This window comes from Sylvia atricapilla, chromosome 9 (assembly GCF_009819655.1).
Source record: "Sylvia atricapilla isolate bSylAtr1 chromosome 9, bSylAtr1.pri, whole genome shotgun sequence".
NCBI lineage: Eukaryota > Metazoa > Chordata > Aves > Passeriformes > Sylviidae > Sylvia > Sylvia atricapilla.
Genome location: NC_089148.1, coordinates 29,765,430 through 29,786,767, shown reverse-complemented (window position 1 = coordinate 29,786,767; position 21,338 = coordinate 29,765,430). Strand labels below are relative to the sequence as shown.

Sequence of the window (21,338 nt, the reverse complement as noted above, 5' to 3'; positions counted from 1 at the left end):
CTGTGCGTATATGTAAAATTACAGGTTGGCTTTGTAGGACAGTGGCAAGCTCTGAATGAGCCTCACCCTGCTATGCTGGGCTGCCAAAGCTGTCACCTTCTAACAGGGAACCTAATAACTTACTTTGTGCAGCATTTGTGAGTACAGAAAAAAAAAATCCACAAAGAAGCCTTGAAATTTGAAAAACAAAGAAAAACCCCTGAACTTATTTGTTAGTTGGAGTATAGAAGGAGCCTTTTGCTTACACACCTACCAGTCACTATATGTGAACTGGAGGACCCAGGGTCACGTGAAGGATAATACTGAATGATGATTGTGCCAAGGTGGTCTGGAGGGGTGGAAAGCATGGCCACATCTCCAGAGGGAGGGCTGGAATAGCTGTATTATTATAACTGGTGTTACTAAGGATGTCAAAGTATCGTTTCTGTGACTGATATTTTTATTTAATTAAAACCTGGCATTTGTCTGTGTGTGTGTCATGTGTGTAAAAGGGAGAAACTCTCCAGGTAGTGTCCAATGGATATGCAGATGGAGACCTGCACATCACCCCTTTGAGTTGAGATACAAACACTCTGTTATGAGGTAGTGGAGGAAGAGCAAACACTCCTACTTAGTCTCTGTCTGCAGGTGGGAAAGCCTGGGACTGCTCCAGGAGCCCAGGGGGTCTGCATGAGTACCTCAATCCCATGCAATTCCTCATGAGTGCTGTGATCAAGCACACCACGCTCTCTGAAATTGCCTTTTTCTTTGAGAGCAAATCAGCACTATTAATATTCACATCTTCCTATGGAGGATTGTGATCAGCTGTTCTGTACATTATTTGCATGCTGTTGTTGTTATTTCATAAAAGGAATCACACCATGGTCCTTTGCTTCAATGTTAAATGCTGTGTTGGATGCTATAATAACCTAATCAACATTCAGATTCATTCAGCCATTTGAGTGTAAACATTTTTGGAAATTAGAAGCATCAAAGAGTAAAAATGTGAATAAAAATTAGTGATGTTTCTCCCCTGTGTCTCTCTCAGTTGCCTTTTACATTAAGTGCACTAATGAAATAAAGAGTCTTTTGTGTAATTCTTGAAATGACCCAGATCTTCAGTATGTGTCTGAGCAGGCACCCCAGTGGTTTGCCTAAATGGAAGGACAACCAGGGGACATTAACTGTTTCACAGGTGCACATCCCTCCTTAAATTGCAGCTGAATCCAAAAGTTTAGTTCAAAAAGAGCAGCTTCTGCAGTGGAAGTCCCTTGGATATCTGTAAGGCGCTGAAAAAAGGCTTTGTGTGGGTGTGTCTGTAGTGGCAGGGGGAGGTTTCACCTTAGCAGCAGCACTGGCCTGAACTCTCCTGTGATGTCCTGAGAGGACAGTGAAGCCCTCCTGGCACAGGGTGCCCAGAGCAGCTGTGGCTGCCCCATCCCTGGGAGTGTCCAAGGCCAGGCTGGGGCACTTTTGCACGGGAGGTAACCTGAGCACCCATGTGCAGTAAATCATTGTTTCAGGTGTGCTTAATACACATTACTGTTCCAGGAAACAAAGTGAATTTACCATGCACTCTTGTTTTCTCCTTGTGAAAAACTCCTGATACAGCTCTCAATCCAGTGAAATAATGAACTCTTGTTTTTTCCCTGTAGGTAACATTGTTGGCAACCTGGGACACTCCTTTTTCAGCCAGAGCTTCCTTGGAAGCAAAGAACACGGAGGGTTCCTGTACGTTGCAGCGACCTATCAGTCCCTGCAGGACCTGGTGCTCCCAACCCCGCCGTACTTGTTTGGCATCCTCATCCAGAAGTGGGAGACTCCCTGGGCCAAGGTGTTCCCCATCCGGCTGATGCTGCGCCTCGGAGCTGAATACAGGCGTGAGTAGCAGGCACTGCTGGAGTGACTTCTGCCGGGGAATGGATCAGTTCTGCTTCAGAGCACAGCCCCCAGCCATGATTGTTAGCTGTCAGAGCCACCCAGGCTCAAACAGGCAAGGAAGAGCTGTGTGTCAGAGCCACAGTGCAGCGCTGAGGTGCTGATGGGACCTACGGCCTTTTTAATGACTCTGCTGGGTCATCAGGGAGGTTTTTGTGGAGACAAATGTAGTTCTGAGCTGTTTGTATCCATTGAGTGACCTGAGAGTTATGTGCAGAACAAGTCTGATTAGCTGGTGTACTTAGCACAAGGGAGAGAGCCTTTGAGGTGTTAAACCCTTCCCATGCTGAAATGAAAGACCATTTGCTTTTACGTTTTTAAAACTCTATTCATTTTCCAGAGAGTAACAATACGTGTGCAGGGACAACAAACTTGGCAGTTGTTGCAAAAATTCTGCTGCAACTAATAATAAATAGGCTGGAGAGAATGTTTCCTGTGAACAAAATCTTAGCAGTTACCATGAAATTAGCATAAAGTTAAGATCAAATAATTTTCAAAAGACATTTACCACTGTTGGAGTAAAGACATTACTGGCAATTTGTGAGGGGCCAAAAATTGTATGTCTTACTCATCTACAGTTTTGATTGGTACAGCTCATTAATCTAAATCACTATGAGAATGGTGCGTTACTAATTTTTCCCTGAACTCTTTCAGAACATTTTAACAAAGTAAGTTGTATAATACACTGTACAGAGATTTGTCACCTTAAGTTTTAAAATTTTGGGGACATTGGGAATTTTCTACAATACATGCGTTGCTGGAGGAGAAAAATAAAATCCTCAAAATTTGCCTTCTGAGGATGAGGGCTGAAGGTTAAACTGGTCCAAAGAAAAATTCATATAAAAGGTTTGTAGATTTTCATATGTATCCACAGGCGTTTTTAAAGCAGTGCATTTTTTCCCATCAGTATTTAGAAGAACAAATGGAAATGCTCATATTTTGGATGTGACATCTGTCCCTGAGCACAGAAAGAAGTGTTTTGATAGTGACAAACAAAAGTACCTGCTCTGATATATTGGGAAGCCTTTACATCATTCCTAGAGCTGTGCTTTTGGATTTAGGCATATTCCCTGGAGCTGTGCCAGTTGTGACTGCAGGGCACTGCCTCAGTTTCTCCCTGGAAGGTGTTGCTTTTGTGGCCCAGCTTTCCTGGGTTTCCCTGCATCCTCGGTGCTGGTGGAGCTGTGAGAAGCCAGCCATTTGTGCAGTTGCTGGCTGTGCAGATCAGATGCAGGAGGCCCTCGGGTTGCTGGGTGTGCAGAAAACATCTGCTGAGCAGCCACAGCTCAGACTCAGGGAATTCTGTGCATCTGGGATGGAGCTGAGGTGCTGCTTGAAACCAGGGTGACAGACACAGGGAATTCAGCCCTTGCCTCAGGGCACTGTGCCTGGGTTGGTTGCCCTGTGGTGTGTGGTGCTTTCAGATATCAAATCAGTGTGCAGAGGCTGGAGCTGATTTCCATCAGGAAATCCTCATGTTATTCACATGATGCTGAGTGCTCTGCAGTCCCTTCTGACCACGCTGGGAACTGGGAGTGTGGCATTTGGGGAAATCAGGCTGAGTGTTTGCCTGAGGAGAGCTTAGGAATCCTCCTTCAAACATGTGTTTAGGAAACCTTGGCATTAGGTACCAGTGCATGAGTCATGTTCCAAGCATTGTGATGGCTTCTGCTGCAACATAACGTAATGCAGCCAGATCCCTGCCCTGCACTCAGAATTGCATCACAGATGTTTTACAGGTATGGATGTCAGCCAAGGAATGCAGATATTTTACATCACTGACATGCCATAAATGTCCTTTAAATTGATTTTGATGTACCCCTGTGGAGTTGGCCACACTCTCATGAAATAATGAAAACAGGAAATAAAGTAATCTGGGTTATCACTTGAATGTCACGTGTCAGCCACAGAACTGAAAGACTGGTGATGCTGTAGTGGAGAGCAGCAGGATGGTTGTACAAAAATAGAAGCCATTTCCAAGTAGTAACCTGAAAAAAGCACTTAGAAAGGTCATCTTTGCCATCAGGGCCCAGGTCACTCAGCTCAGCCCTGCAGTGTGGCACCTGTAAGCTTTCCACATAATTATTCCTGTTTCTAGCGTGGTGGGCAAGCAGCCATGACACGTGTAAGGTCATTATAATGTTGAACCCTTCTGCCCTTTTGCTTTTAAAATTCCAGTCTTCCCAGACTCTCCTTTAACTGCTGCTTACCACATTCAACCGAGGAGGTATTTAGGTCTGCTTTTGCAGAATCTGAGTATGTAAATTTCCATCTGACCTGTTCTTTTCTGTTCCATTGCAGTTTATCCATGCCCACTGTTCAGTGTCAGATTCCGTAAGCCTTTGTTTGGAGAGACTGGCCACACGATCATGAACCTCCTTGCAGTAAGTCTGTGATGGGAATTGTGCATTCCATCGGTGTCAGTGGATCTGTGTGGGGAGATGGGGGCTCCAGTGCACACAGTAGCTGGAAGCTCCAGGAGATGCAAAAGGAACTAGTGGGGATTTGGGAGAATTTCCCTGCTGTTACTGAGAGGGGGTGTCAGCCTTCAACAACCCAGTGAATTGTAACAGGGTACCCTAATCAATATCCCAAACCTGGCAGCTGGAGGATGTTTGGGTCTTGAAATAAATGCATTGTTTGCTCAGATTGCTTCCTCAGAAATGCTGGGTCATCACAGTGTGCAGTCACAGCTCTCTGATTACACAGTGCTCCGACTGAAGGGACGTTATTATCTCTTCCTACTTTGCAAATATTTTCAATATAGGAAATTCTCTTTGATGCATGACTTAATCTCACTGCTAGAAAAAGTAATAACTCCATCTAGTAATGTAACAGAACACAGAGAGCAAATTTTCTTACATACAGTGATGATATTCAAGGTTGGAGAACATCAATTTTGATGTAAGAAAATGTGTGAAATGACTAGCAGTCACAATGATATTTCTTAATTTGTGTACTGCAATTACATGGGTTACACACTGTGGTGTCTCTGTCCCTCCCTGCCTTCCAGTCAGATTACAATTATTTGAATGGGCTAAGTAGTAGTCACCAGGGTAGTTATGAAACCTACAGTGTTAATGATGATCATCATGCCTAACTTAAAACCTTGCTTTAATTATCAGGACTTCAGAAACTACCAGTACACACTGCCTGTGGTCCAAGGTTTAGTGGTTGATATGGAAGTCAGAAAAACCAGCATCAAAATACCTAGCAACAGATATAATGAGGTAATGCTTATAATGCATACATTTGTGTACAGTGTCTTTGTGATTGGAGTACCTGGGATCTAGAGGAACTTTTATTCTGTTCACTACCACAAAGGAAAAAAATGCCTCAGAAGCAAATAGTGTGATGCACACAGCTTTTGGAGGTGAATGAGCCTGGCTTCACAGGAAGAATGCAGTTCAATTTAGTATTAACTAAACTCTTAAATGCTTTTTCTTCAGGTGTTTGAACTGTTTACAAAAAGTATTACATGTTTGATTTGAGCAAGTAGGTTGACAAATTTTACACTCGAGGTCAACTAGGAAAAAAAAAAGCATTAACTTTTCTCATTTGTGTTGTGTGTTCCCACTCAAAGCATTTCGTAGTATTTGTTGGATTGCTGATTATTTTATGTAAAAGTTCCCTCAACATGGAAATTTTATACTTGATTTCTGGTGTGAGAAAATCAGTCAGTATCTGTAGGAGTTAGTACAGCTAACTAGAGAAAGCTGGGGGAGGAGGTATTTGAGCAGTAATGAAGAGTGGAGAAGGGGATTGATTTCTTGTTCTGTCTGAAGACAAGGGGGTAACTTGGTAGTTTGAAACTGTCAGAGTTGGGGCGAGAGCAAACCTCCTGAGCAGAGTGGTATTTGTAAAAATACTTGTAAGAGCAGAGCAGGATGCAGCTTTATCTCTAGAGGGAATTTCCCTGCAAAGAAGCATTTGAGTAAAACAAGTGAGGAAAAAAAAAATCATTGAAAAAAAAGTGTTCTTTTATGAAGTTTGAAAAAGATGAAATTGATGAAGATAAAGGGTCTGTTAAAAGGTGTTTTAATTTTTGATGCAGTTGTGCCAGAACAGAAGAGGTCAGTGAGGTTTGAATGAATTCAGTCTGTAATGGCACAGACAGTGCAGTTCAGTGTCAGCTGTGCCTGGTGTTTGCAAGGTCTCAGCTCCACTTGTGCCAGACAGGGACTGAGCAGGACTGAGAGGGAATTCCTGAGTCAGGGATGTAGCAAAACCTCTGCGTTGTGCTTGGGTTCTCTTCCTGGTGTGATGCAAGGATTCAGCTTTTCAAATGGAGAAATTGTTGCTTATTTAACATTGTTCATAGCTTATGATTCATTTGAAAAGTTGTATTAATAGGGATTTTTCATGAGTTTTCTTTGAATTAAGATTCACAGAATATTCTGAGTTGGAAGGGACCCACAAGGATCATCAAGTCCAACTCTTAATGGTCCATACAGGGATCAAACCCCTGACCTTGGTGTTACCATCACCCTCCTCTAACCAACTGAGCCAGTCTCAAGATGAGTTCAATAATAAGACCTTTACTTTTATTTAATTAGAAAGGACTGTTACTCAGATGTTTTCACTATCTAAAAAGTGACAAATTAAGTTGAAATCTCGTGTGTGTATTAAATGGGGAGAATTCCACTTGTGATTAATGAATTACACATTATTATATAGTTTTTTCTATTAAATACATACTTTTGTCTTCAAAATCATTTAAATTTTCTAAAGCTTAGAGATCCCTAGTTGCCTGTTTAGTGCCTCAGCAAAGGTTACTGTAATTTCTTAATCCATTGCCTTCTAAGGCAGCACAGTTGCCACATCCAGTTGTTTCTTCTTGTGCTGAAGGCAGCTGCTGGGTTCCACAAATGTGGCTGTTGTGGGGCTAAAATCCAGTTTCTGGAGCATGACGTGATCAACTGGATAATGCAAGACACAGTTGTCTGATGCAAAATCTTAATTAAGTTTCCTCCCCAAACATTACACCTGGGCACATTTGTCAATAGCGAGCATCAGTTAATGTTCCTGACGCTGTAATTAGGGTTTTACATCAGACTGAGATGTGCTGTGTGTAGCCTGCATGCTTATCAGCTCCAGGAAGCAGAGGTGGGAGTGTGACTGCTGTTAGGAGATGTCAAATAATTCCACATTTTTCTGGGTTTTCACTGCGGGGGGATTTGTGTAATTTAATTTGACTTTTTTTTTTTTTTTTTTTTTTTTTTAAGCAAACATGTATGTCATTTTCGTGTTTGAAACAAATTTCAGAGTTGGGTGACTCCCTCAGTTTCCTTTTGGATCAAAAATCACTGAGTCTTGAGCCCCCATGAAGAGGAATAGTGGAGAAAAGAAAAGAAACTATATAATCTACCAAGGGTATTTAGTCAAGGCGTGTAACTCAGTGTGTGTTAGATAATAGTCAGCAGAACTGAAGGGCCAAATGTGTCACAGACTTTTTGGATGCTTTCTGGAGGCCTCATTTGCCAAGAAAGAAAATTTGGATGTTTTCTCAAAGTCTTCAATTGAGGCATAGATCCCAGTTTCACCAGTTGATGCAGGTGAAGCACAGAGACACTGAAGCTTTGGTGTGTGGTTGAGTCAGAACAGGATGAAATGGCCCCAGTCTGAGAGCCCACGTGGCACTGAACTGTGGAGGGGCATTCATGATTTGTGTCATTAACAACTGTAGGTGTGTAAACAAGCCAAGTATTTCCTCCCAGGGTTTTTTCTCTTTTTTTTTTTCCTCATTTATTTTTAAAACCTGGTAGAGATAACAGCTTTTGCAATTTCAGTAGCTCAGCTATCCCTTATACCACTTACTTTAATTGCACAAAAGATGGCACTTTCAAGCATCCAGGCAGTAAAAGACCTGAACCCTCTTCTCAAAAGCAGTTTATGGTTCTGAGTGCTAAAACCTGACATGGAATATGAGAACTTGAGAAGCTTCTGATTAAACCGCTCCAAGAACCACCTATTTATGGAAGTGCTTGATGAACTGAGTGGAAATGCTCAAGCTTTGTGTTTGCAGATGATGAAAGCCATGAACAAATCCAACGAGCACGTGCTGGCAGGGGGAGCGTGTTTCAATGAGAAGGCAGATTCACATCTGGTGTGCGTGCAGAACGACGACGGCAACTACCAGACACAGGCCATCAGCATCCACAACCAGACCAGGAAAGGTGAGGGGAGCCCTGGCTCTGCTGCTTGGCCCCTGTGTTGCTGCCCCAGCTCTGTGGGGCTTTGTGAATTGGCTGCAGCTGGGTTTGGCTGGGTTTCACCCAGTTTTTGTTAGAGAAAATCAGTCTGACCACTGGCGTCCCTGACTGGGCAGCTCTGTGCTGGAACTGGCTTAGGCAACACATCTCCATTAATAATGAAAGCTGGTTTTGGCATTAATGGATGTGCAGGTGAGGCTGTGGTTGCCTGTGCTTGACCTGCACTATGTGAAAGAAAGACTAGATTCAGTTGGACAGAAAGTTAAATAGGAATAACCAACCACAGCAGCATTGTAATAATACATCTTCAAGAAATTTCTCATTTTTACTTTAATTAGACCGTCTAATTTCCAGGGTATATTTTTGTTACAGTAGGCTGAAAGGCTGCAGCAGCTGTGTGCTGAGAATTTAAATGTTGTGGGTTTGGGGACATTTCTGGCAAAGACATTTATACAATTTCCAAATGAGAACAAAACAGGCTGAGCTGGATGTTTTGCAAGTGTCACTGGTGACTCCAGCAAATGTACTGGCATGGAATGTCACTCGGGACTGATGGTCTTGTCTGACTTCTGTTAACTTCACCTATGGGACAAGAAGAGGGATTTCCAGCAGGAATTTCATGATGCTTAGTAGTCATTGAAGATAATTTCACTTTAAGGCAGGTGGCTTTGAGCTGTGGCCTTGCCAGTGGGTTGGTGTTACAGCATGATCCATAAACAGCTCACTTACAGCCTGCCACCTGCATGGGAACATTTAGAAGTTAATTGTGTACTTGGTTACCCGAAATTAGTAATTCTGAAACTCAGAGGTGTGTAGGGCATGGAGAGGGAGAGTGATAAAGTACAAGCATTAATTAACTTAGACAAAAACTGTTGTCCAGTTTAGAAAATAACTGGGTGATTTGCCTTTGCATATCCAAGCTTATGATGAGCAGTACAGGCACCATAATTCCAAAGAGCATTTGTCCAGATTCAGGGTAATCACCTCTCTGGCTGATTGAGCTGATATCTGATCTTGGGTAAGGCATTGCTTTGACGAAAGCCTCATTAAATCTCTCATGTTGTTGTTGTTGCAGTGACTGGTGCCAGCTTCTTTGTGTTCAGTGGAGCTTTAAAATCCTCTTCAGGCTTCCTTGCCAAATCCAGTATAGTGGAAGGTAAGAACTGAACTTCTTGCTTAAAACACATTCCTCTCTCTGCAGCTAGCAGGGCTCTCTGCTCATAGGCCTTGGGCCTTGGAGTCTTGCTGCTGCTTCAGCTTTATCCTACTCCTTAGCAAAAACCACCCTGCTCCCTTTAACAAGGGGGAATTTGTGCAGATGCTGCAGAACAGGGTCAGAAGAAAATGAGGGTAAGATATGAAATACTTGGCTTGGGAGCCTGTGATCAATTCAGTGGTTTGGGTTGAATGAGAAAATTGTGAGCCTAAGAAATAGGGAATGTGTGATCCACCAACCAGCGGAGGAAACCCTGCTCAACTTCCTCTGCTACCAAATAGCTCTGCAGTGTGCAGGGGTATGAATGTGCATTGTTCATGTGCCTGTCTGTGGGCAGATGAGAACATGACAGGTGAGAGCACTGAGCTGGTCCCTCTCGGATTTGGTTTGTTGTATCACAGGAGTAGCTGCCACAGGGGTACCCCAGCTGGAAGCTGTTAGTGCCTGCCAGCTGAGCTGACAGCTGTGCAGTCAGGTCCCTGCAGCTGTGACAGTGCAGCCAGGGGTGGTGTGGCAGTGCCCCTGCCCTCGGTGGTGAGGGATGCCAGGTGCCCAGTCAATTGGCAGATCCCATTGGTGAGCAGGAGCTCCTCATGCTGCACCAGCTCCAGGCTGGCAGCCCTGAGTGTGCAGCCCACTGCCAGCAGAGCATGTGGGTCATTGTGCCATTCCCTGTGTCTAATTGGTGGTTAGGGCAAGACAGAGCACAGGGGGATTCAATCTCTACATGGGCAAAGTGTTTCAGTTCTGCTACTTTTGCCGTAACTGAGATTGACCCAAAGTGGTGCTGGGTTATTGGCTGGACTGGATCATCTTGGAGGTCTTTTCAACCTTAATTCTGTGAATCCAAATTCTGTACCTTTTGCCACTGTCAGGCAAGCACTGACCTCTCCAGCACTGTCACTGCTGGAGTGCTGAGGAGATAGATGGCTGAATGGAGTGGTGTCACCTGGCCTTTCTGAGGGTGGCCTAGAGCAGATGTCAGGTTGTGAGGCAAACTCACCACGGGGACTTTGCTACAGCTGACTTCACCTGGGAGCTGCCCTCTCTTACTGTTTACTGTTGTGTTTTCCCTCATCAGCAGGTTTGCATTTTAGGAATGCAAGTGTTCAGAAATGGGCTTATGGAGCACTGCTGCCCACGATGCTTAGAATGAACATTTAACCTCTGTCTGTTGCCAACAGGGGCAGGAGATTTACTTTTTTTCTACGTAAGCTCTGTTTGGCATGGCTTATCTTGGCTTATGAGGATATCTTGGTTCCCTAGATGGAGTGATGGTCCAGATAACTGCTGAGAACATGGACTCTTTGAGACAGGCCTTGAGAGAGATGAAAGACTTCACCATCACCTGTGGCAAAGTAGATGCTGAAGACCCTCAGGAACACGTTCACATTCAGTGGGTAGAAGATGATAAAAACTTTAATAAGGGGTAAGTAGAGGAGCAGTCACTTGATATTGGTGCCTGTTAAAAATTTTAATTGATCTTCTAAGGCATATGAGTCTTCAAATCAATAGGAATTAAAAGTCTGCGCCTCTCTTGGGTGATAAGATGCAATTAATTGTAATGAAAATGGAATCGAGATAACAGAGCTTTGGGGCATCAATTTAGAAAATTGGCAATACTGTGGATTTTTTTGGCATTGCCAATATCCAGTTACTGGAAACCACTAATCTGTCTCCAGCTCTCAGTCCTGAACCCTGCACACTGTGGTCAGTTTGCTCTGTTGGTGCTTAGTTTGCATTAAGTAGAGCTGGACACAAAATTGCTGAACAGCAACAGTATCTTTGGACACTTGAAAGTTAAGCCAAAAGGAAAGTGGATTTGGCAGCTGAAGTATTTGTGGCAGTAAAGCGCTGTTGCGATGGATTCCGTATTTCAGGACTCAGCACCTAGAAAGAAGGATATTTCTGTAGTTTCAGGCTCTCCAGATCAATCTTAGGTTCTGCAGTCAAGTCCTGGGCTGTGTAAGTTGTGTTTCAGGTATTGCTGGCCTACACTGAGTTTACAAATGAGCAGAAATCCTACCTGTATGAAAAGCCTCGATACTCTGTCAGAACCTTACAGGATCTCAGTTCTGCTGCAAAGCTTCGTTGAAAACCTTCAGGAAGGTCCTTCCTGCACCTGCACTGTGCATGTGAGCCCTTCCAGGACCTGCCCTCTGATTCTAAGTCCATTCTTCTTCTGCAGAGGGCTCTGTGCAGCTCAGGTCTTGAGCTGAGTCAGAGCTCACCCTCCTCCCTCCCTTTTGCAGCGTTGTGAGCCCTATTGATGGCAAATCCATGGAATCTATAACCAGTGTGAAGATATTCCACGGCTCCGAGTACAAGGCCAACGGGAAGGTCATCCGGTGGACAGAGGTGGGTCTGTCAGCCTGGCACTGTGCCCAGCTGCTCCCCAGCCACCACAGGAAAGCAGCACAAGCTTCCCCATGGGCCTGTGGTGCCCTTCCTGCCCACCCAGGGAGCTGCAGGGTGACATCCTGCAGGATAAAACATCCTCCACTGAGGCAGCTGCAGCCCGAGCTGCACTGCTGGCTGCTGCTCACATCAGGGTGTTCAGCATGGGGGGACCACAACACCACTTGCTGTGTCACACACAGGAACAGTTGGTTTCATTTGCCTTTGTGTTAAAAGCTGCCTGTCTACATGGAGACAAATCTTAATATAAGTTGTTTTTTAGGAATGTTATTTTGAGCCACTTTCTGTAAAATGCATGTTGAAGTGCTGTGGCATAAATCCCTCAGAAACTGCTTGCATGGCTGATGCTGCCAGTGACTCTGCCAGTGCACAAATGCTGATGTCAAAATATTTCTTTGTGTTTCACTTTGCCTGCTGAGGAGGAACCAAGTTCCTTACTCTGCAGCTTGGCTCCCGTGTGCCCTTTTTTCCCAGGTCACTTGAGCTCAGCAGAAACAAGTTCAGTGACAAAAATAGCAGAGATCTTTGGGATTGAATTAAAAGTGTAATTTTTCTGAACTTAACATCTGTTTAAAAGCAGGTTTATATTAAAACCAGGTTTTTATTAAAACCATGTGCCAAACATAGTGAATTTCCATAGCAACGCTTTTGACCAGATCTGAGAGGTTCAGAAGACTACTGAAATATTTCTTCTCAAGTTTTATTTTTTTCTCCCTAAGGTGACTTGTTTTCAGGGGTTTTTGCTGGGCTTCCCTGAACAGTTACAGAAGTCTTCATTTGTAAAAGTTTAAATTACATCCAACCTGAATCTTCTAGAAATGCCAAGTTTTATGTCTTGTGTTGACTCTTCCCTTCAGGTGTTTTTTCTGGAAAATGATGAGCAACACAGTGGTCTGAGTGACCCAGCTGATCACAGCAGACTGACTGAAAACGTGGCAAAAGCTTTCTGTCTGGCTCTGTGTCCTCACCTGAAACTGCTGAAAGAAGATGGGATGACTAAGCTGGGTCTGCGTGTGACACTGGACTCGGATCAAGTAAGTCTTCAACGGTTTAACTGGGGAAGTTGTTCTCTTGTTCATTCCCCAGAATGGGAATAAACCATTTTAACCAGGAGCTTGCTGAAGTACCGGTATCAGATGCTAATCAGGTGCTGCTGGCTGCTGTTTGGTGTTTTGGGACATCTCTTAGAGCCAGTGCTCAGCCTGAATTAATGTAGGCTTGCCCCCTGAGTTAGTGTAGGCAGCACCTGCTCTGTGCTCAGAGAAGACTCTTGACTGGCCCTTTTGCCAGCAATTTCTGCTGTGTGAGGGTCCTGCTCATCCCAAGGAGCTGCTTTGAACAAACAGGAGAAAAAAGAGGCTCCTTTTGCTCAGGCAGCCACTGGGAACACAAAGCAGCACAAAGACAAGTGGAAAAGCAGCTTTAGTGCCTGCTCTATCCAGTTGAAGTTCCTGACTTCCCTGGGAGATGCCACAGCTCCTCCTCCCTTCCTGCCCCCTGACTCACAGCCTCGTGTCCTGTTCTTAAAACACTCTTTGTATTTTTTAGGTTGGTTATCAAGCTGGGAGCAATGGACAGCTACTGCCCCCTCAATACATGAATGACCTGGACAGTGCCTTAGTGCCAGTGATTCATGGAGGGGCCTGTCAGCTGAGTGAGGGGCCAGTCATAATGGAGCTCATCTTTTATATTCTGGAAAACATCTCATAAGAGGACTTCATTTTCTGTTCAGACCTGTTCCAGCAGCAGTTGTATCTGAATCATTTGCACTTTAAAACTGGAAAATTAAGCTTTTGTTAACACTATTGGGGAAGGGGGGGAGGGGGGGCAGGACAGTTGTTCCATAATTCTAAATCTTCTATGCATTGTCAACAACCAGAGGATCAGGGCAGCTTCTATACTACAACATGGCTATGCTATCCTTGCAGCTAATCCACTTCTGTTACTGTTTAGAAAAATGCTCATGTTTAAAGACTTACAGTCATGTACTCTCAATGCTCAAAGGGTGCGAAGATCACTGGGGCGTAAATAAAAAGTGAAATTCCAACCTTGTGCTGTCTGTAGATGGACATGTAAGAAACAAGACCTCCATTCTGACCTCATCCTAATGCCATTTGTGGTTATTCTGTAGACATTAAAAAGTAACGTTTACATTATTTTGACCAGATTATTGGTTGAAATACATTTGGAGAAGCCCTTGAGAGATAGGGAAAGATTCCCTAGCCATAACCCTGTTTGTCTGTGCGTCCAGAGGAGCAGGACAGGCATCTCTGAAAGTTACTGAACTGCAGTTGTGTATGTGTAATAAGCTAGTTTCCTTTTCTCCTCTATTTACCACAAAAGTCTGTCACTTGGGCACGTTTCTGTGATCTCCTACAACGACTCTGCTGTTCTGTACTTTGTTTACAAATCTGTCTCAAGCAGAGGAAAGATCAGCCCTCAAGTGCAGTTCCATCTTGTTCCTTGTCCCCAGTAGGTCCAGCTTTTTAGAGGCAAGTCCCACCCAGGGCAGCTCTGTCCCCTCCCTGCTGTTCGCTGTAGTGTAACGCCAGTGTCATGTAACCCAAGCCAGCTTGCACTTCTTATTGCAGCCCCATGTCCAAGCTTACCTGTGATACCAGTGTAGAGTGGCTGTTCCTGCATGTTCTGCTGAAAAAGGCTTTGTGGTCAGTTCTGAACACGTGCACTCGGCCCCGTGCTCTTGGTCTCACCTGAGAGGCCTTTGGTAAGGAAAGCAGCTGCTCGTGTCTGCCAGGGCATTAAGGAGCTGGAATTGAGCATCAGCCAGAGGAAATGTGGTTCCATGTTCTTACTGTCTCCATGGAAAGCTGCTAACCAGTGGCAAGAGCTGTAAGCAGGAGAAGGGGTTTGATTTGTTTAGCCAGTCATGCAAAGCAGCTCTTTGAATCCTTCCCAGGAAGAGGGGTGAAGGTTTCTCCTGATTAATTTGGGAAGAGAGGTGCTAATTTATGGTGCCCATTTGTGGTGTCAGACATTCCCCACTGCCGTCCGTCCTGGGGGAAGCAGCGGGGCCTGGCTGGGCTGTGCTACAGTAACACCAGTGGCCTTGCAAAGAGAAAAGCAAGTGCCAGGCCACTGTGAGACTGAGGCTCTGGTTTTTAAACAAATCAAAACCATTGGCTGGGCAAGGGAAAGGTGACTGCACAGAGTGATACAGTTTATAGAAAGGCAGCCCAGTGTCTGCACAGAGTGCACTTGGGAATAAATGGCTGCTGCTTTTCAAAAAACTAAGTATGACAAATTCAATGTTCCAAATCACAGCTGGCAGCACCCAGCCCTTGGAAAAGACAGGCCAGGGAACTGGGGCCAACTCCACAAACAAAAGCAAGAGCACACTACCAGACTTTAAAGGGTGTCAGATCCAAGTGGAGCCTTACCTCTGGCATTTGGGAGAGGGTGGGTGACTTAATGCACCTCATTTAGCGGTTCCTGCTGGCCAAAGCAGGAGCTGTGACCCAGCTCCTGCTCCTGCAGCCCAGCTGCACCGAGGCCACTTGATCCCCCTCTGCACCCTGGTTCTGCACACTCTGGGACACAGCTCGGCATGACATGGTTTAGGCACGGTTCCACAGCTGGAAGAGCATTCCAGAAACTCAGTAATAATCTTCCTCCTAGAGCCTGCACTCCAGCTTTGCCACAGCAGCAGCTTTCCAGTTACTTTAGTTGCATTGTTACGCTTAATAATGCAGTAAAAGAGGTGAAAAATGTTTTATCTTCTCTTCCTTTGCCCCAGAAGTCTTTTAGGTTTGAATTCTGTTTGTGCAAAACACTATCAACTGGTGACTGACATGTCTGCTTCAACCATAGCCTTTGAAATGACCTTAATTACCATGTTGTTAAGAAATGAGTACTTGTTTAGAAAAGAATTGTACTTTTAAAATTCAGTTAGTTAACACTGCAAAAAACTGCATATTATATTTTTATTTTCAACATGTAGTTTTGTATATTAAATTTATTGAAATTAAAAACTAAACACTGTATTGTCTTCATCTGCTCAGGAAGACAGAGGCAGAGCTGCCTGACCTGTCTGGACTCTGTTCTGTCTCCCAACCTGCCCATCCCTGGCACAGGCACATCCTCCCCTTGGAGATCCCTGGTTTCTGTTAGCTCACAGAGATTTAAAAACACAAACAGATTTAGTACCCTTTCTTGCATGCTGCTGATCAAAAAGCATTCCTGAAAATAAGTCATGATCCAGTTTTCTTAAAGGACAAAGTGTGACTCTTTTCCCCATCACCTGGAAGAACTGTAAAAGCCTATTTTTGTAAAAATACAAGGAACATTTGGGAAGCAGCAGAGTCTAGTGTACTTTTTTCTTTCTTGTTTAAATTAAAGCCCCAACACCATAAAGGATGAAGGCACAGTACCCTTCTGCGCTGGACAAGCAGTGCAGCAAGCACGGCACACAACTGGGGGCCAGAACAAAAACAGAGGTTTGTAAACACCAACCTTGGGCCTTTCCTTCAGAAACAGACAGCCCTTGGTGCCAAGGGCGTGCACAGAGGAGGGACTGGCACCCCTGAACTGCTGCCTGAGAGCTCCCCTCTGGTTTAGGAAACAAAAAAAGACCCCAACCCAAATAGGCCTGGGTAGGAGAGAACAGAAAAAGCAGTAGCACACTGTTCACTGAACCACGCCAGCTGCTCAGACACTTGGGAATAGGAATTCTGGTAAAGGTCTTACCTGTGACTTAACTGAAAAAGCTCTGGCACTGCCTCAGGGAATTTTTAAGGGGCTAAACCCTTCTCCCAGCACTCTGCATAGTTAATGTAACATTCGTCCTGGTGCTACATCAGTAGTCCCACATTAAGGCAATTCTGTCTATTTTGGGTAGAGCGGTCCCAAGCCCTGCAGCAGCGCGTTCCCAGAGCCTCCCGTTTGCCTTGGAGTTATTAATAAGCACTATGGCTGTTATCAAAATAGACATTAGGTTCAGTAGTGCATTCATTTAACATCTTTGGTGCTTGCAGCTTAGCAGCATCTTCCTGCCTTCGCTCAGCCCACGACTTCCATTCCACCATTCCCATGGATCTGGGGAGAACGACACAAACAAACCCATCAGAACTCCTTGCTGCAGGATGGAACAGATGTTCAGAGTTCAAGGTGACATTATATGGAAAATGCTGACACCAAGGTTCTGGATGCTCAACGAGAAAAATCAATGGAGCAAAATTATTAAGCTCCAGTGATGGAAAGTGGGGCAGAAGGCCAAGTTGTTATTTCAGGTATGGCCATCAAATGTGTTCCTCAGCCTGACTGGAGCTCACAGGACCTCCTTGGCTGGGAGGAAACCACTAAAACAGGCCCTTTGATACTCAAATGATGACTCCTGTACTAAAATGAGACCTCAGTCTCTACAATCTGACACTATTTGCCTCACCTTTGCTTCCAAACAGGTGATGTCACTCTGAAGCTGATGAATAGTTGCTTAACTGCCATTTATAAATGTAAAGTGAAACCATATGCTAAGGAAGAGGGAGCACAGAGGCTTCAGGAGATCAAGTAGAGGAAGATGGATTATTTATCACTTATTTTCTAAATAATATTCTTAGTAAAGGTGATCCCAGGACCTGTCCCTGGTATTTCAAATGATTGTATCTCAAAGATGCTGCTTGACAAACTAATCAAAGATTCTGTAACCTCATTTATGAAATGATGTCAACTCCCCAGCACATATATACAGAGGAATGCTACTGAAGCCAGAGCTGTGTAATTAGGTCAAAGCCAACAAAAGGCATTATTCCAGCAGAGTTTCTCTGTAGCCCTGTCAAGTCCTGCCCAGACCACCTGTGGATGCAGCGTTCGTACCTCAGACAGAACTAGCGTTCAAGGACCAGCCAATTTTCTGTAACTGTTTGAAGATCTTGACCACTGAGGGGCTCCCTGAGTCTCACTTTTACCTCCAGTTTCCCTCCAGTGGGCTTTCTGCCATCAAAAATCTGAAATAACCACAAAAAGAAGCGCAGTTAGGACAAACAGGGATCATCATGTTAAACTATAGAGCCTCAGGCAGCTGTGACTGTATTTGCCCACGGCTGAGGGTGACAGATTCCTGCAGGTGACTGCAGTGCTGGAGTGTCACAGCCAAGCACTTCCTTGGACTAGAACTCAGCAGAGCTGGTCCCCCAGAACCCAGGCAGGTTATCAAATTCCTTAATACAAAACTCAGCTGCACTCACATGCTTAGGTGATCCAAATACTCATTTCCCCTTTGGGTTTAAATACTAAGCAGAAGAACAAACCTCATCCCAAAAAACGTACCTCGATGATCTCTCTAACTTCACATTCTGATTCCAGCTTGTCCAGCTTCAAGTGTGCTGTCCCCACGTGTTTGTCACTTCTGAAAAAGGACCTGTGCCAAAGAAGTGAAGGGTAAGGACTGCCAGAACACGACAGAGAAAACAAGCCCAGGGGCCATCACTGTTTGCTCCATCCCCACATCCAGACAGGGCCGGGTCAGGACACGCTCCTGGAACCCTGCACACCACGGTGCCAGAGGCAAACCCTTAAAAACCAGACTACAAGGAACAAGATAAGAAAGTACTCATTTGTTAATTATTCTTTTGCAACCAAGGTAGAGGTGAGGACAGCAGTGAAGAAAAACAACTAAATCAGCACTTGGAGTGGCAGCAGTTTCTGTCCCTGCCCAGGGTGACAGGAAAGGAAGTGGCAAAGGACAGGGCCATCCTCTCCTTGGGGCTGTTGAACAGAACAGGCTGAAGGAATTCCCAAGGAAGTTGCATCTGCCAGCAAAACAAACATTTCACAGGCACCTGCTGCTTTTGGCAAACTACTTTTAGGAAAAAGTCACATGAATCATTCTGTTTCATCTCAAATCAAAACAATTTCAGTAAATAAGAACATTTCAGCTATTTTCTTGATTCACCTACATACTGGTAGTTTTGGGAGTCAAAAATTATAATTTTAGAATTTCCAGCCTGCTGCAGCAGTCACAGAAGCATTTTTATCCTGTGAGGAAAACAAGCAACTTCTTGCTTTAGTCACTTTTGTTGAAGAGTTTAATCAGCAACAGGTTAGTTCTTACCTGAACAGAGACAGGTGTTACAATTCTTATCCAGACAAACTCCTCCAAAAAGCAACAGGCAAGACTAAACCACCCTATTTCCACAGAACTGTTCAGCTCAAAGCACAGCATTTCTTTGCCTGCATCCAAGCATCTCCCTAAACCAGGGATTAACGGTTTGATGAACAACTAAACTCTAGAGTTGAATTAAAAAAGATAATTTGGCCACACCTGCTGTGTTTTCTTGGAAATCTTCCGAGATTTCAGGAGCTTCTATTTTTACCCACTCTATTTCAGGAAAAACAAGCAACCAACCCAAAACATAAAAAACCCATCCCTCACAACCCCAAATCATTCACCCTGCTTCCTATTATCATTAAAAGATACTAAGATATTATCAAGGAAGACTTGACATACACAATGGAAACTCAAAGGCTGTTAATTGATCACATCATTGGTGGCAACAGGAGACTGAGACTCTCCATCAGTGAGGCCACAGCAGACTCACAGAATCGTTCAGGGAAGTTCAGAATTTCTTAGCTCACATGTTGGAATACTTCCTTCTCAAGCACCTTAAAATGAAGATTATGTAACTGTACTGCAGCATGTGGGACACTTTGCTCATAAACTTCATGGAATCAGCAATTCTTGCTGAATTTTTAAAAGCATTTTCCCATTTTATAACTCAAGAAACAATAAAGACTGGTTCATCCCTGCTCAGTTCCAGGGGGTTGCTGTGAAGTCTGAGGACTTGCTGTAGGCTATGGCTGCAGAAACAGCTCTGGGGAAATCCCCTTTCATCCTTAGATGCTTTTAGGAGAGGCTCAAGGAGAGACTTTTCCTTTGGAAAAATGCTGGGCTTTTACCTGAAAGTGTTGTTAAACTGAAGTTTAATATATATGACCTGAAACAAGTCTCCTTTGCTCACTGAGCAAAAATAATTCTTGGGAGAGGGTCAAAGAGCTATCAGAGACCCCAAAGCTACAACATCCACAAAAGCACTTCTGAAAGTATTATTCATTTGTAGTCTTAGAAAAGAGAGGAAGCAGACAGTCTTTAGAAAAGTGCCTGGATCACTTCATCCTCTCTCCTGAGGACATAGCTGGGAAAAGGTGACAAGAAACCCATTTTAAACAAATGTAAACACTTCACAGCTCTGTACAAAAGAGAGGGGAATCTTGAACACAGAGCAGTGGAGCAGTTGGGATTGACAGAAAAATAGTAAGAAAATCAACTTTTGCTTCAACAGAGATGCCAGTGTGGATGACCTGGAGTAGAACATTGGGACTTCAGGTCACAAACAGACACCTGCAACATGAAAACCAACTCAGAAAACCTCTGGATGATTTCTGCATGGCCCAGTAATAGTAACAAGGAATAGCAACAAGAGCCACCAGACAAAAATCAGGTTATCTGGTCTCCCATCACAGCCTTGGATCACAACCAACCCAGGGCTGAAGGAATACAGGCCACTCCTATTCTGAATAACTCAGTTATGAGCCTGGACCGAGGATGATTTCCCTCAACTATCACTTGTTAACATTCATCTTGTGATCCTGCTCTCTGAGATGAGGGGAGTCTGTCTCTCTCAAGGCAGCTGCCAGCAGTGCTCAGGAAGTATTGCAAGATCCAGTGAATCAAAGCACAAAGCCATAACTCAAGTTCTGCCATCATCTGTCACCTGCTTTGCTGCTGTTTGTATTTTGCTGCCACTTTATTATTCTACAGAGTCATTCCACAGAATATTTAAATTTTCTAGTCCTGGTGACTGAAACCAAACTGGGTAAGAAACAAACTGAAGTAAAACACTGCTTCCTCAGTCTCACCAACTCCTTTTAACACACTAATCCTCAGCTGATCTGACCCAACTTCAGTGAATTTGTACCTTTTTCCAGCCCCACAGGGGAAGCTACAGAGCTCAGGCACATTCTGACAGCTCTCAGACATGACTACCAGACAACTCTTTAGTGCTGGCTTAGAGATTGTGCTTCATAAACTTCAGCTCCAGCACTCTTTTCAGCTGTTAGTGGAGAAGCAAACTGTGCACTCACCCTTTGTGAAACACCTCAAATTTAATTCCTTTGGACCGAATTGCGCGTCGGAAGCCTCGGTGGTTCCGGTTGATGTTCAGCTTGAACAGCTGGTTGTACTCTGCAAGTGAAACAGGGGGGAAGAGAGCTGGGAGTCAAATGGTGGGCAGTGCTCTGCTCCGTGAGACTCCTCAGAGCTCTTTTATCTCTGTGTGAGGCACTTTACAGCCACAGAACTCCTCCTCAGAAGGGTCTTCCAGGCAGTCACAGGGTGTGTCCCTGTGCCACAGTTCATGGCACCCTGACCTTACAGGGACAGAAACCAAACTGCAGGAAAACCAAAGCACTGTGAGCTGATAGCAAGGGACTGGAGGGATAAAACTAGACAGCTTAAGTCTTGCAGCAAGTAAAGAGTGTTTGTGGCTAAGAGAAAAGGTACAAAATATTAAAGAAAAAGCAGAGTAAGGCTGGAATGACTGGGATGGGGTGTTTTGGATAAT

General features: G+C 44.4%; 2 protein-coding genes across 7 annotated transcripts in view; one reads left to right on the top strand and one right to left on the bottom strand.

The window, feature by feature from the left end:
- ZFYVE9 (zinc finger FYVE-type containing 9) overlaps positions 1-13,810 on the top strand; it is a 54,585-nt gene extending 40,775 nt beyond the window's left edge. For both annotated transcript variants that reach the window (XM_066325482.1, XM_066325483.1), the window contains 9 exons: positions 1,635-1,859; positions 4,219-4,301; positions 5,043-5,147; positions 7,943-8,093; positions 9,205-9,285; positions 10,612-10,774; positions 11,598-11,703; positions 12,621-12,797; positions 13,312-13,810. In XM_066325482.1, the coding sequence (XP_066181579.1) occupies positions 1,635-1,859; positions 4,219-4,301; positions 5,043-5,147; positions 7,943-8,093; positions 9,205-9,285; positions 10,612-10,774; positions 11,598-11,703; positions 12,621-12,797; positions 13,312-13,473 (1,253 nt within the window). In that variant the 3' untranslated portion in view covers positions 13,474-13,810. The remainder of the gene's footprint in view (positions 1-1,634; positions 1,860-4,218; positions 4,302-5,042; positions 5,148-7,942; positions 8,094-9,204; positions 9,286-10,611; positions 10,775-11,597; positions 11,704-12,620; positions 12,798-13,311) is intronic.
- The window catches only part of CC2D1B (coiled-coil and C2 domain containing 1B), a 31,295-nt gene continuing 22,301 nt past the window's right edge, over positions 12,345-21,338 (bottom strand). For 3 of the 5 annotated variants that reach the window (XM_066325484.1, XM_066325485.1, XM_066325488.1), the window contains 4 exons: positions 20,860-20,959; positions 18,046-18,136; positions 17,593-17,723; positions 15,691-16,815 (listed from right to left, as the gene is read on the bottom strand). In XM_066325484.1, coding sequence (XP_066181581.1) covers positions 17,604-17,723; positions 18,046-18,136; positions 20,860-20,959 — 311 coding nt within the window. In that variant the 3' untranslated portion in view covers positions 15,691-16,815; positions 17,593-17,603. Of the gene's footprint in view, positions 12,630-14,372; positions 14,612-15,690; positions 16,816-17,592; positions 17,724-18,045; positions 18,137-20,859; positions 20,960-21,338 lie in introns of those variants that run through there. The other 2 variants (XR_010744273.1, XM_066325486.1) reach the window with 2 other exon arrangements.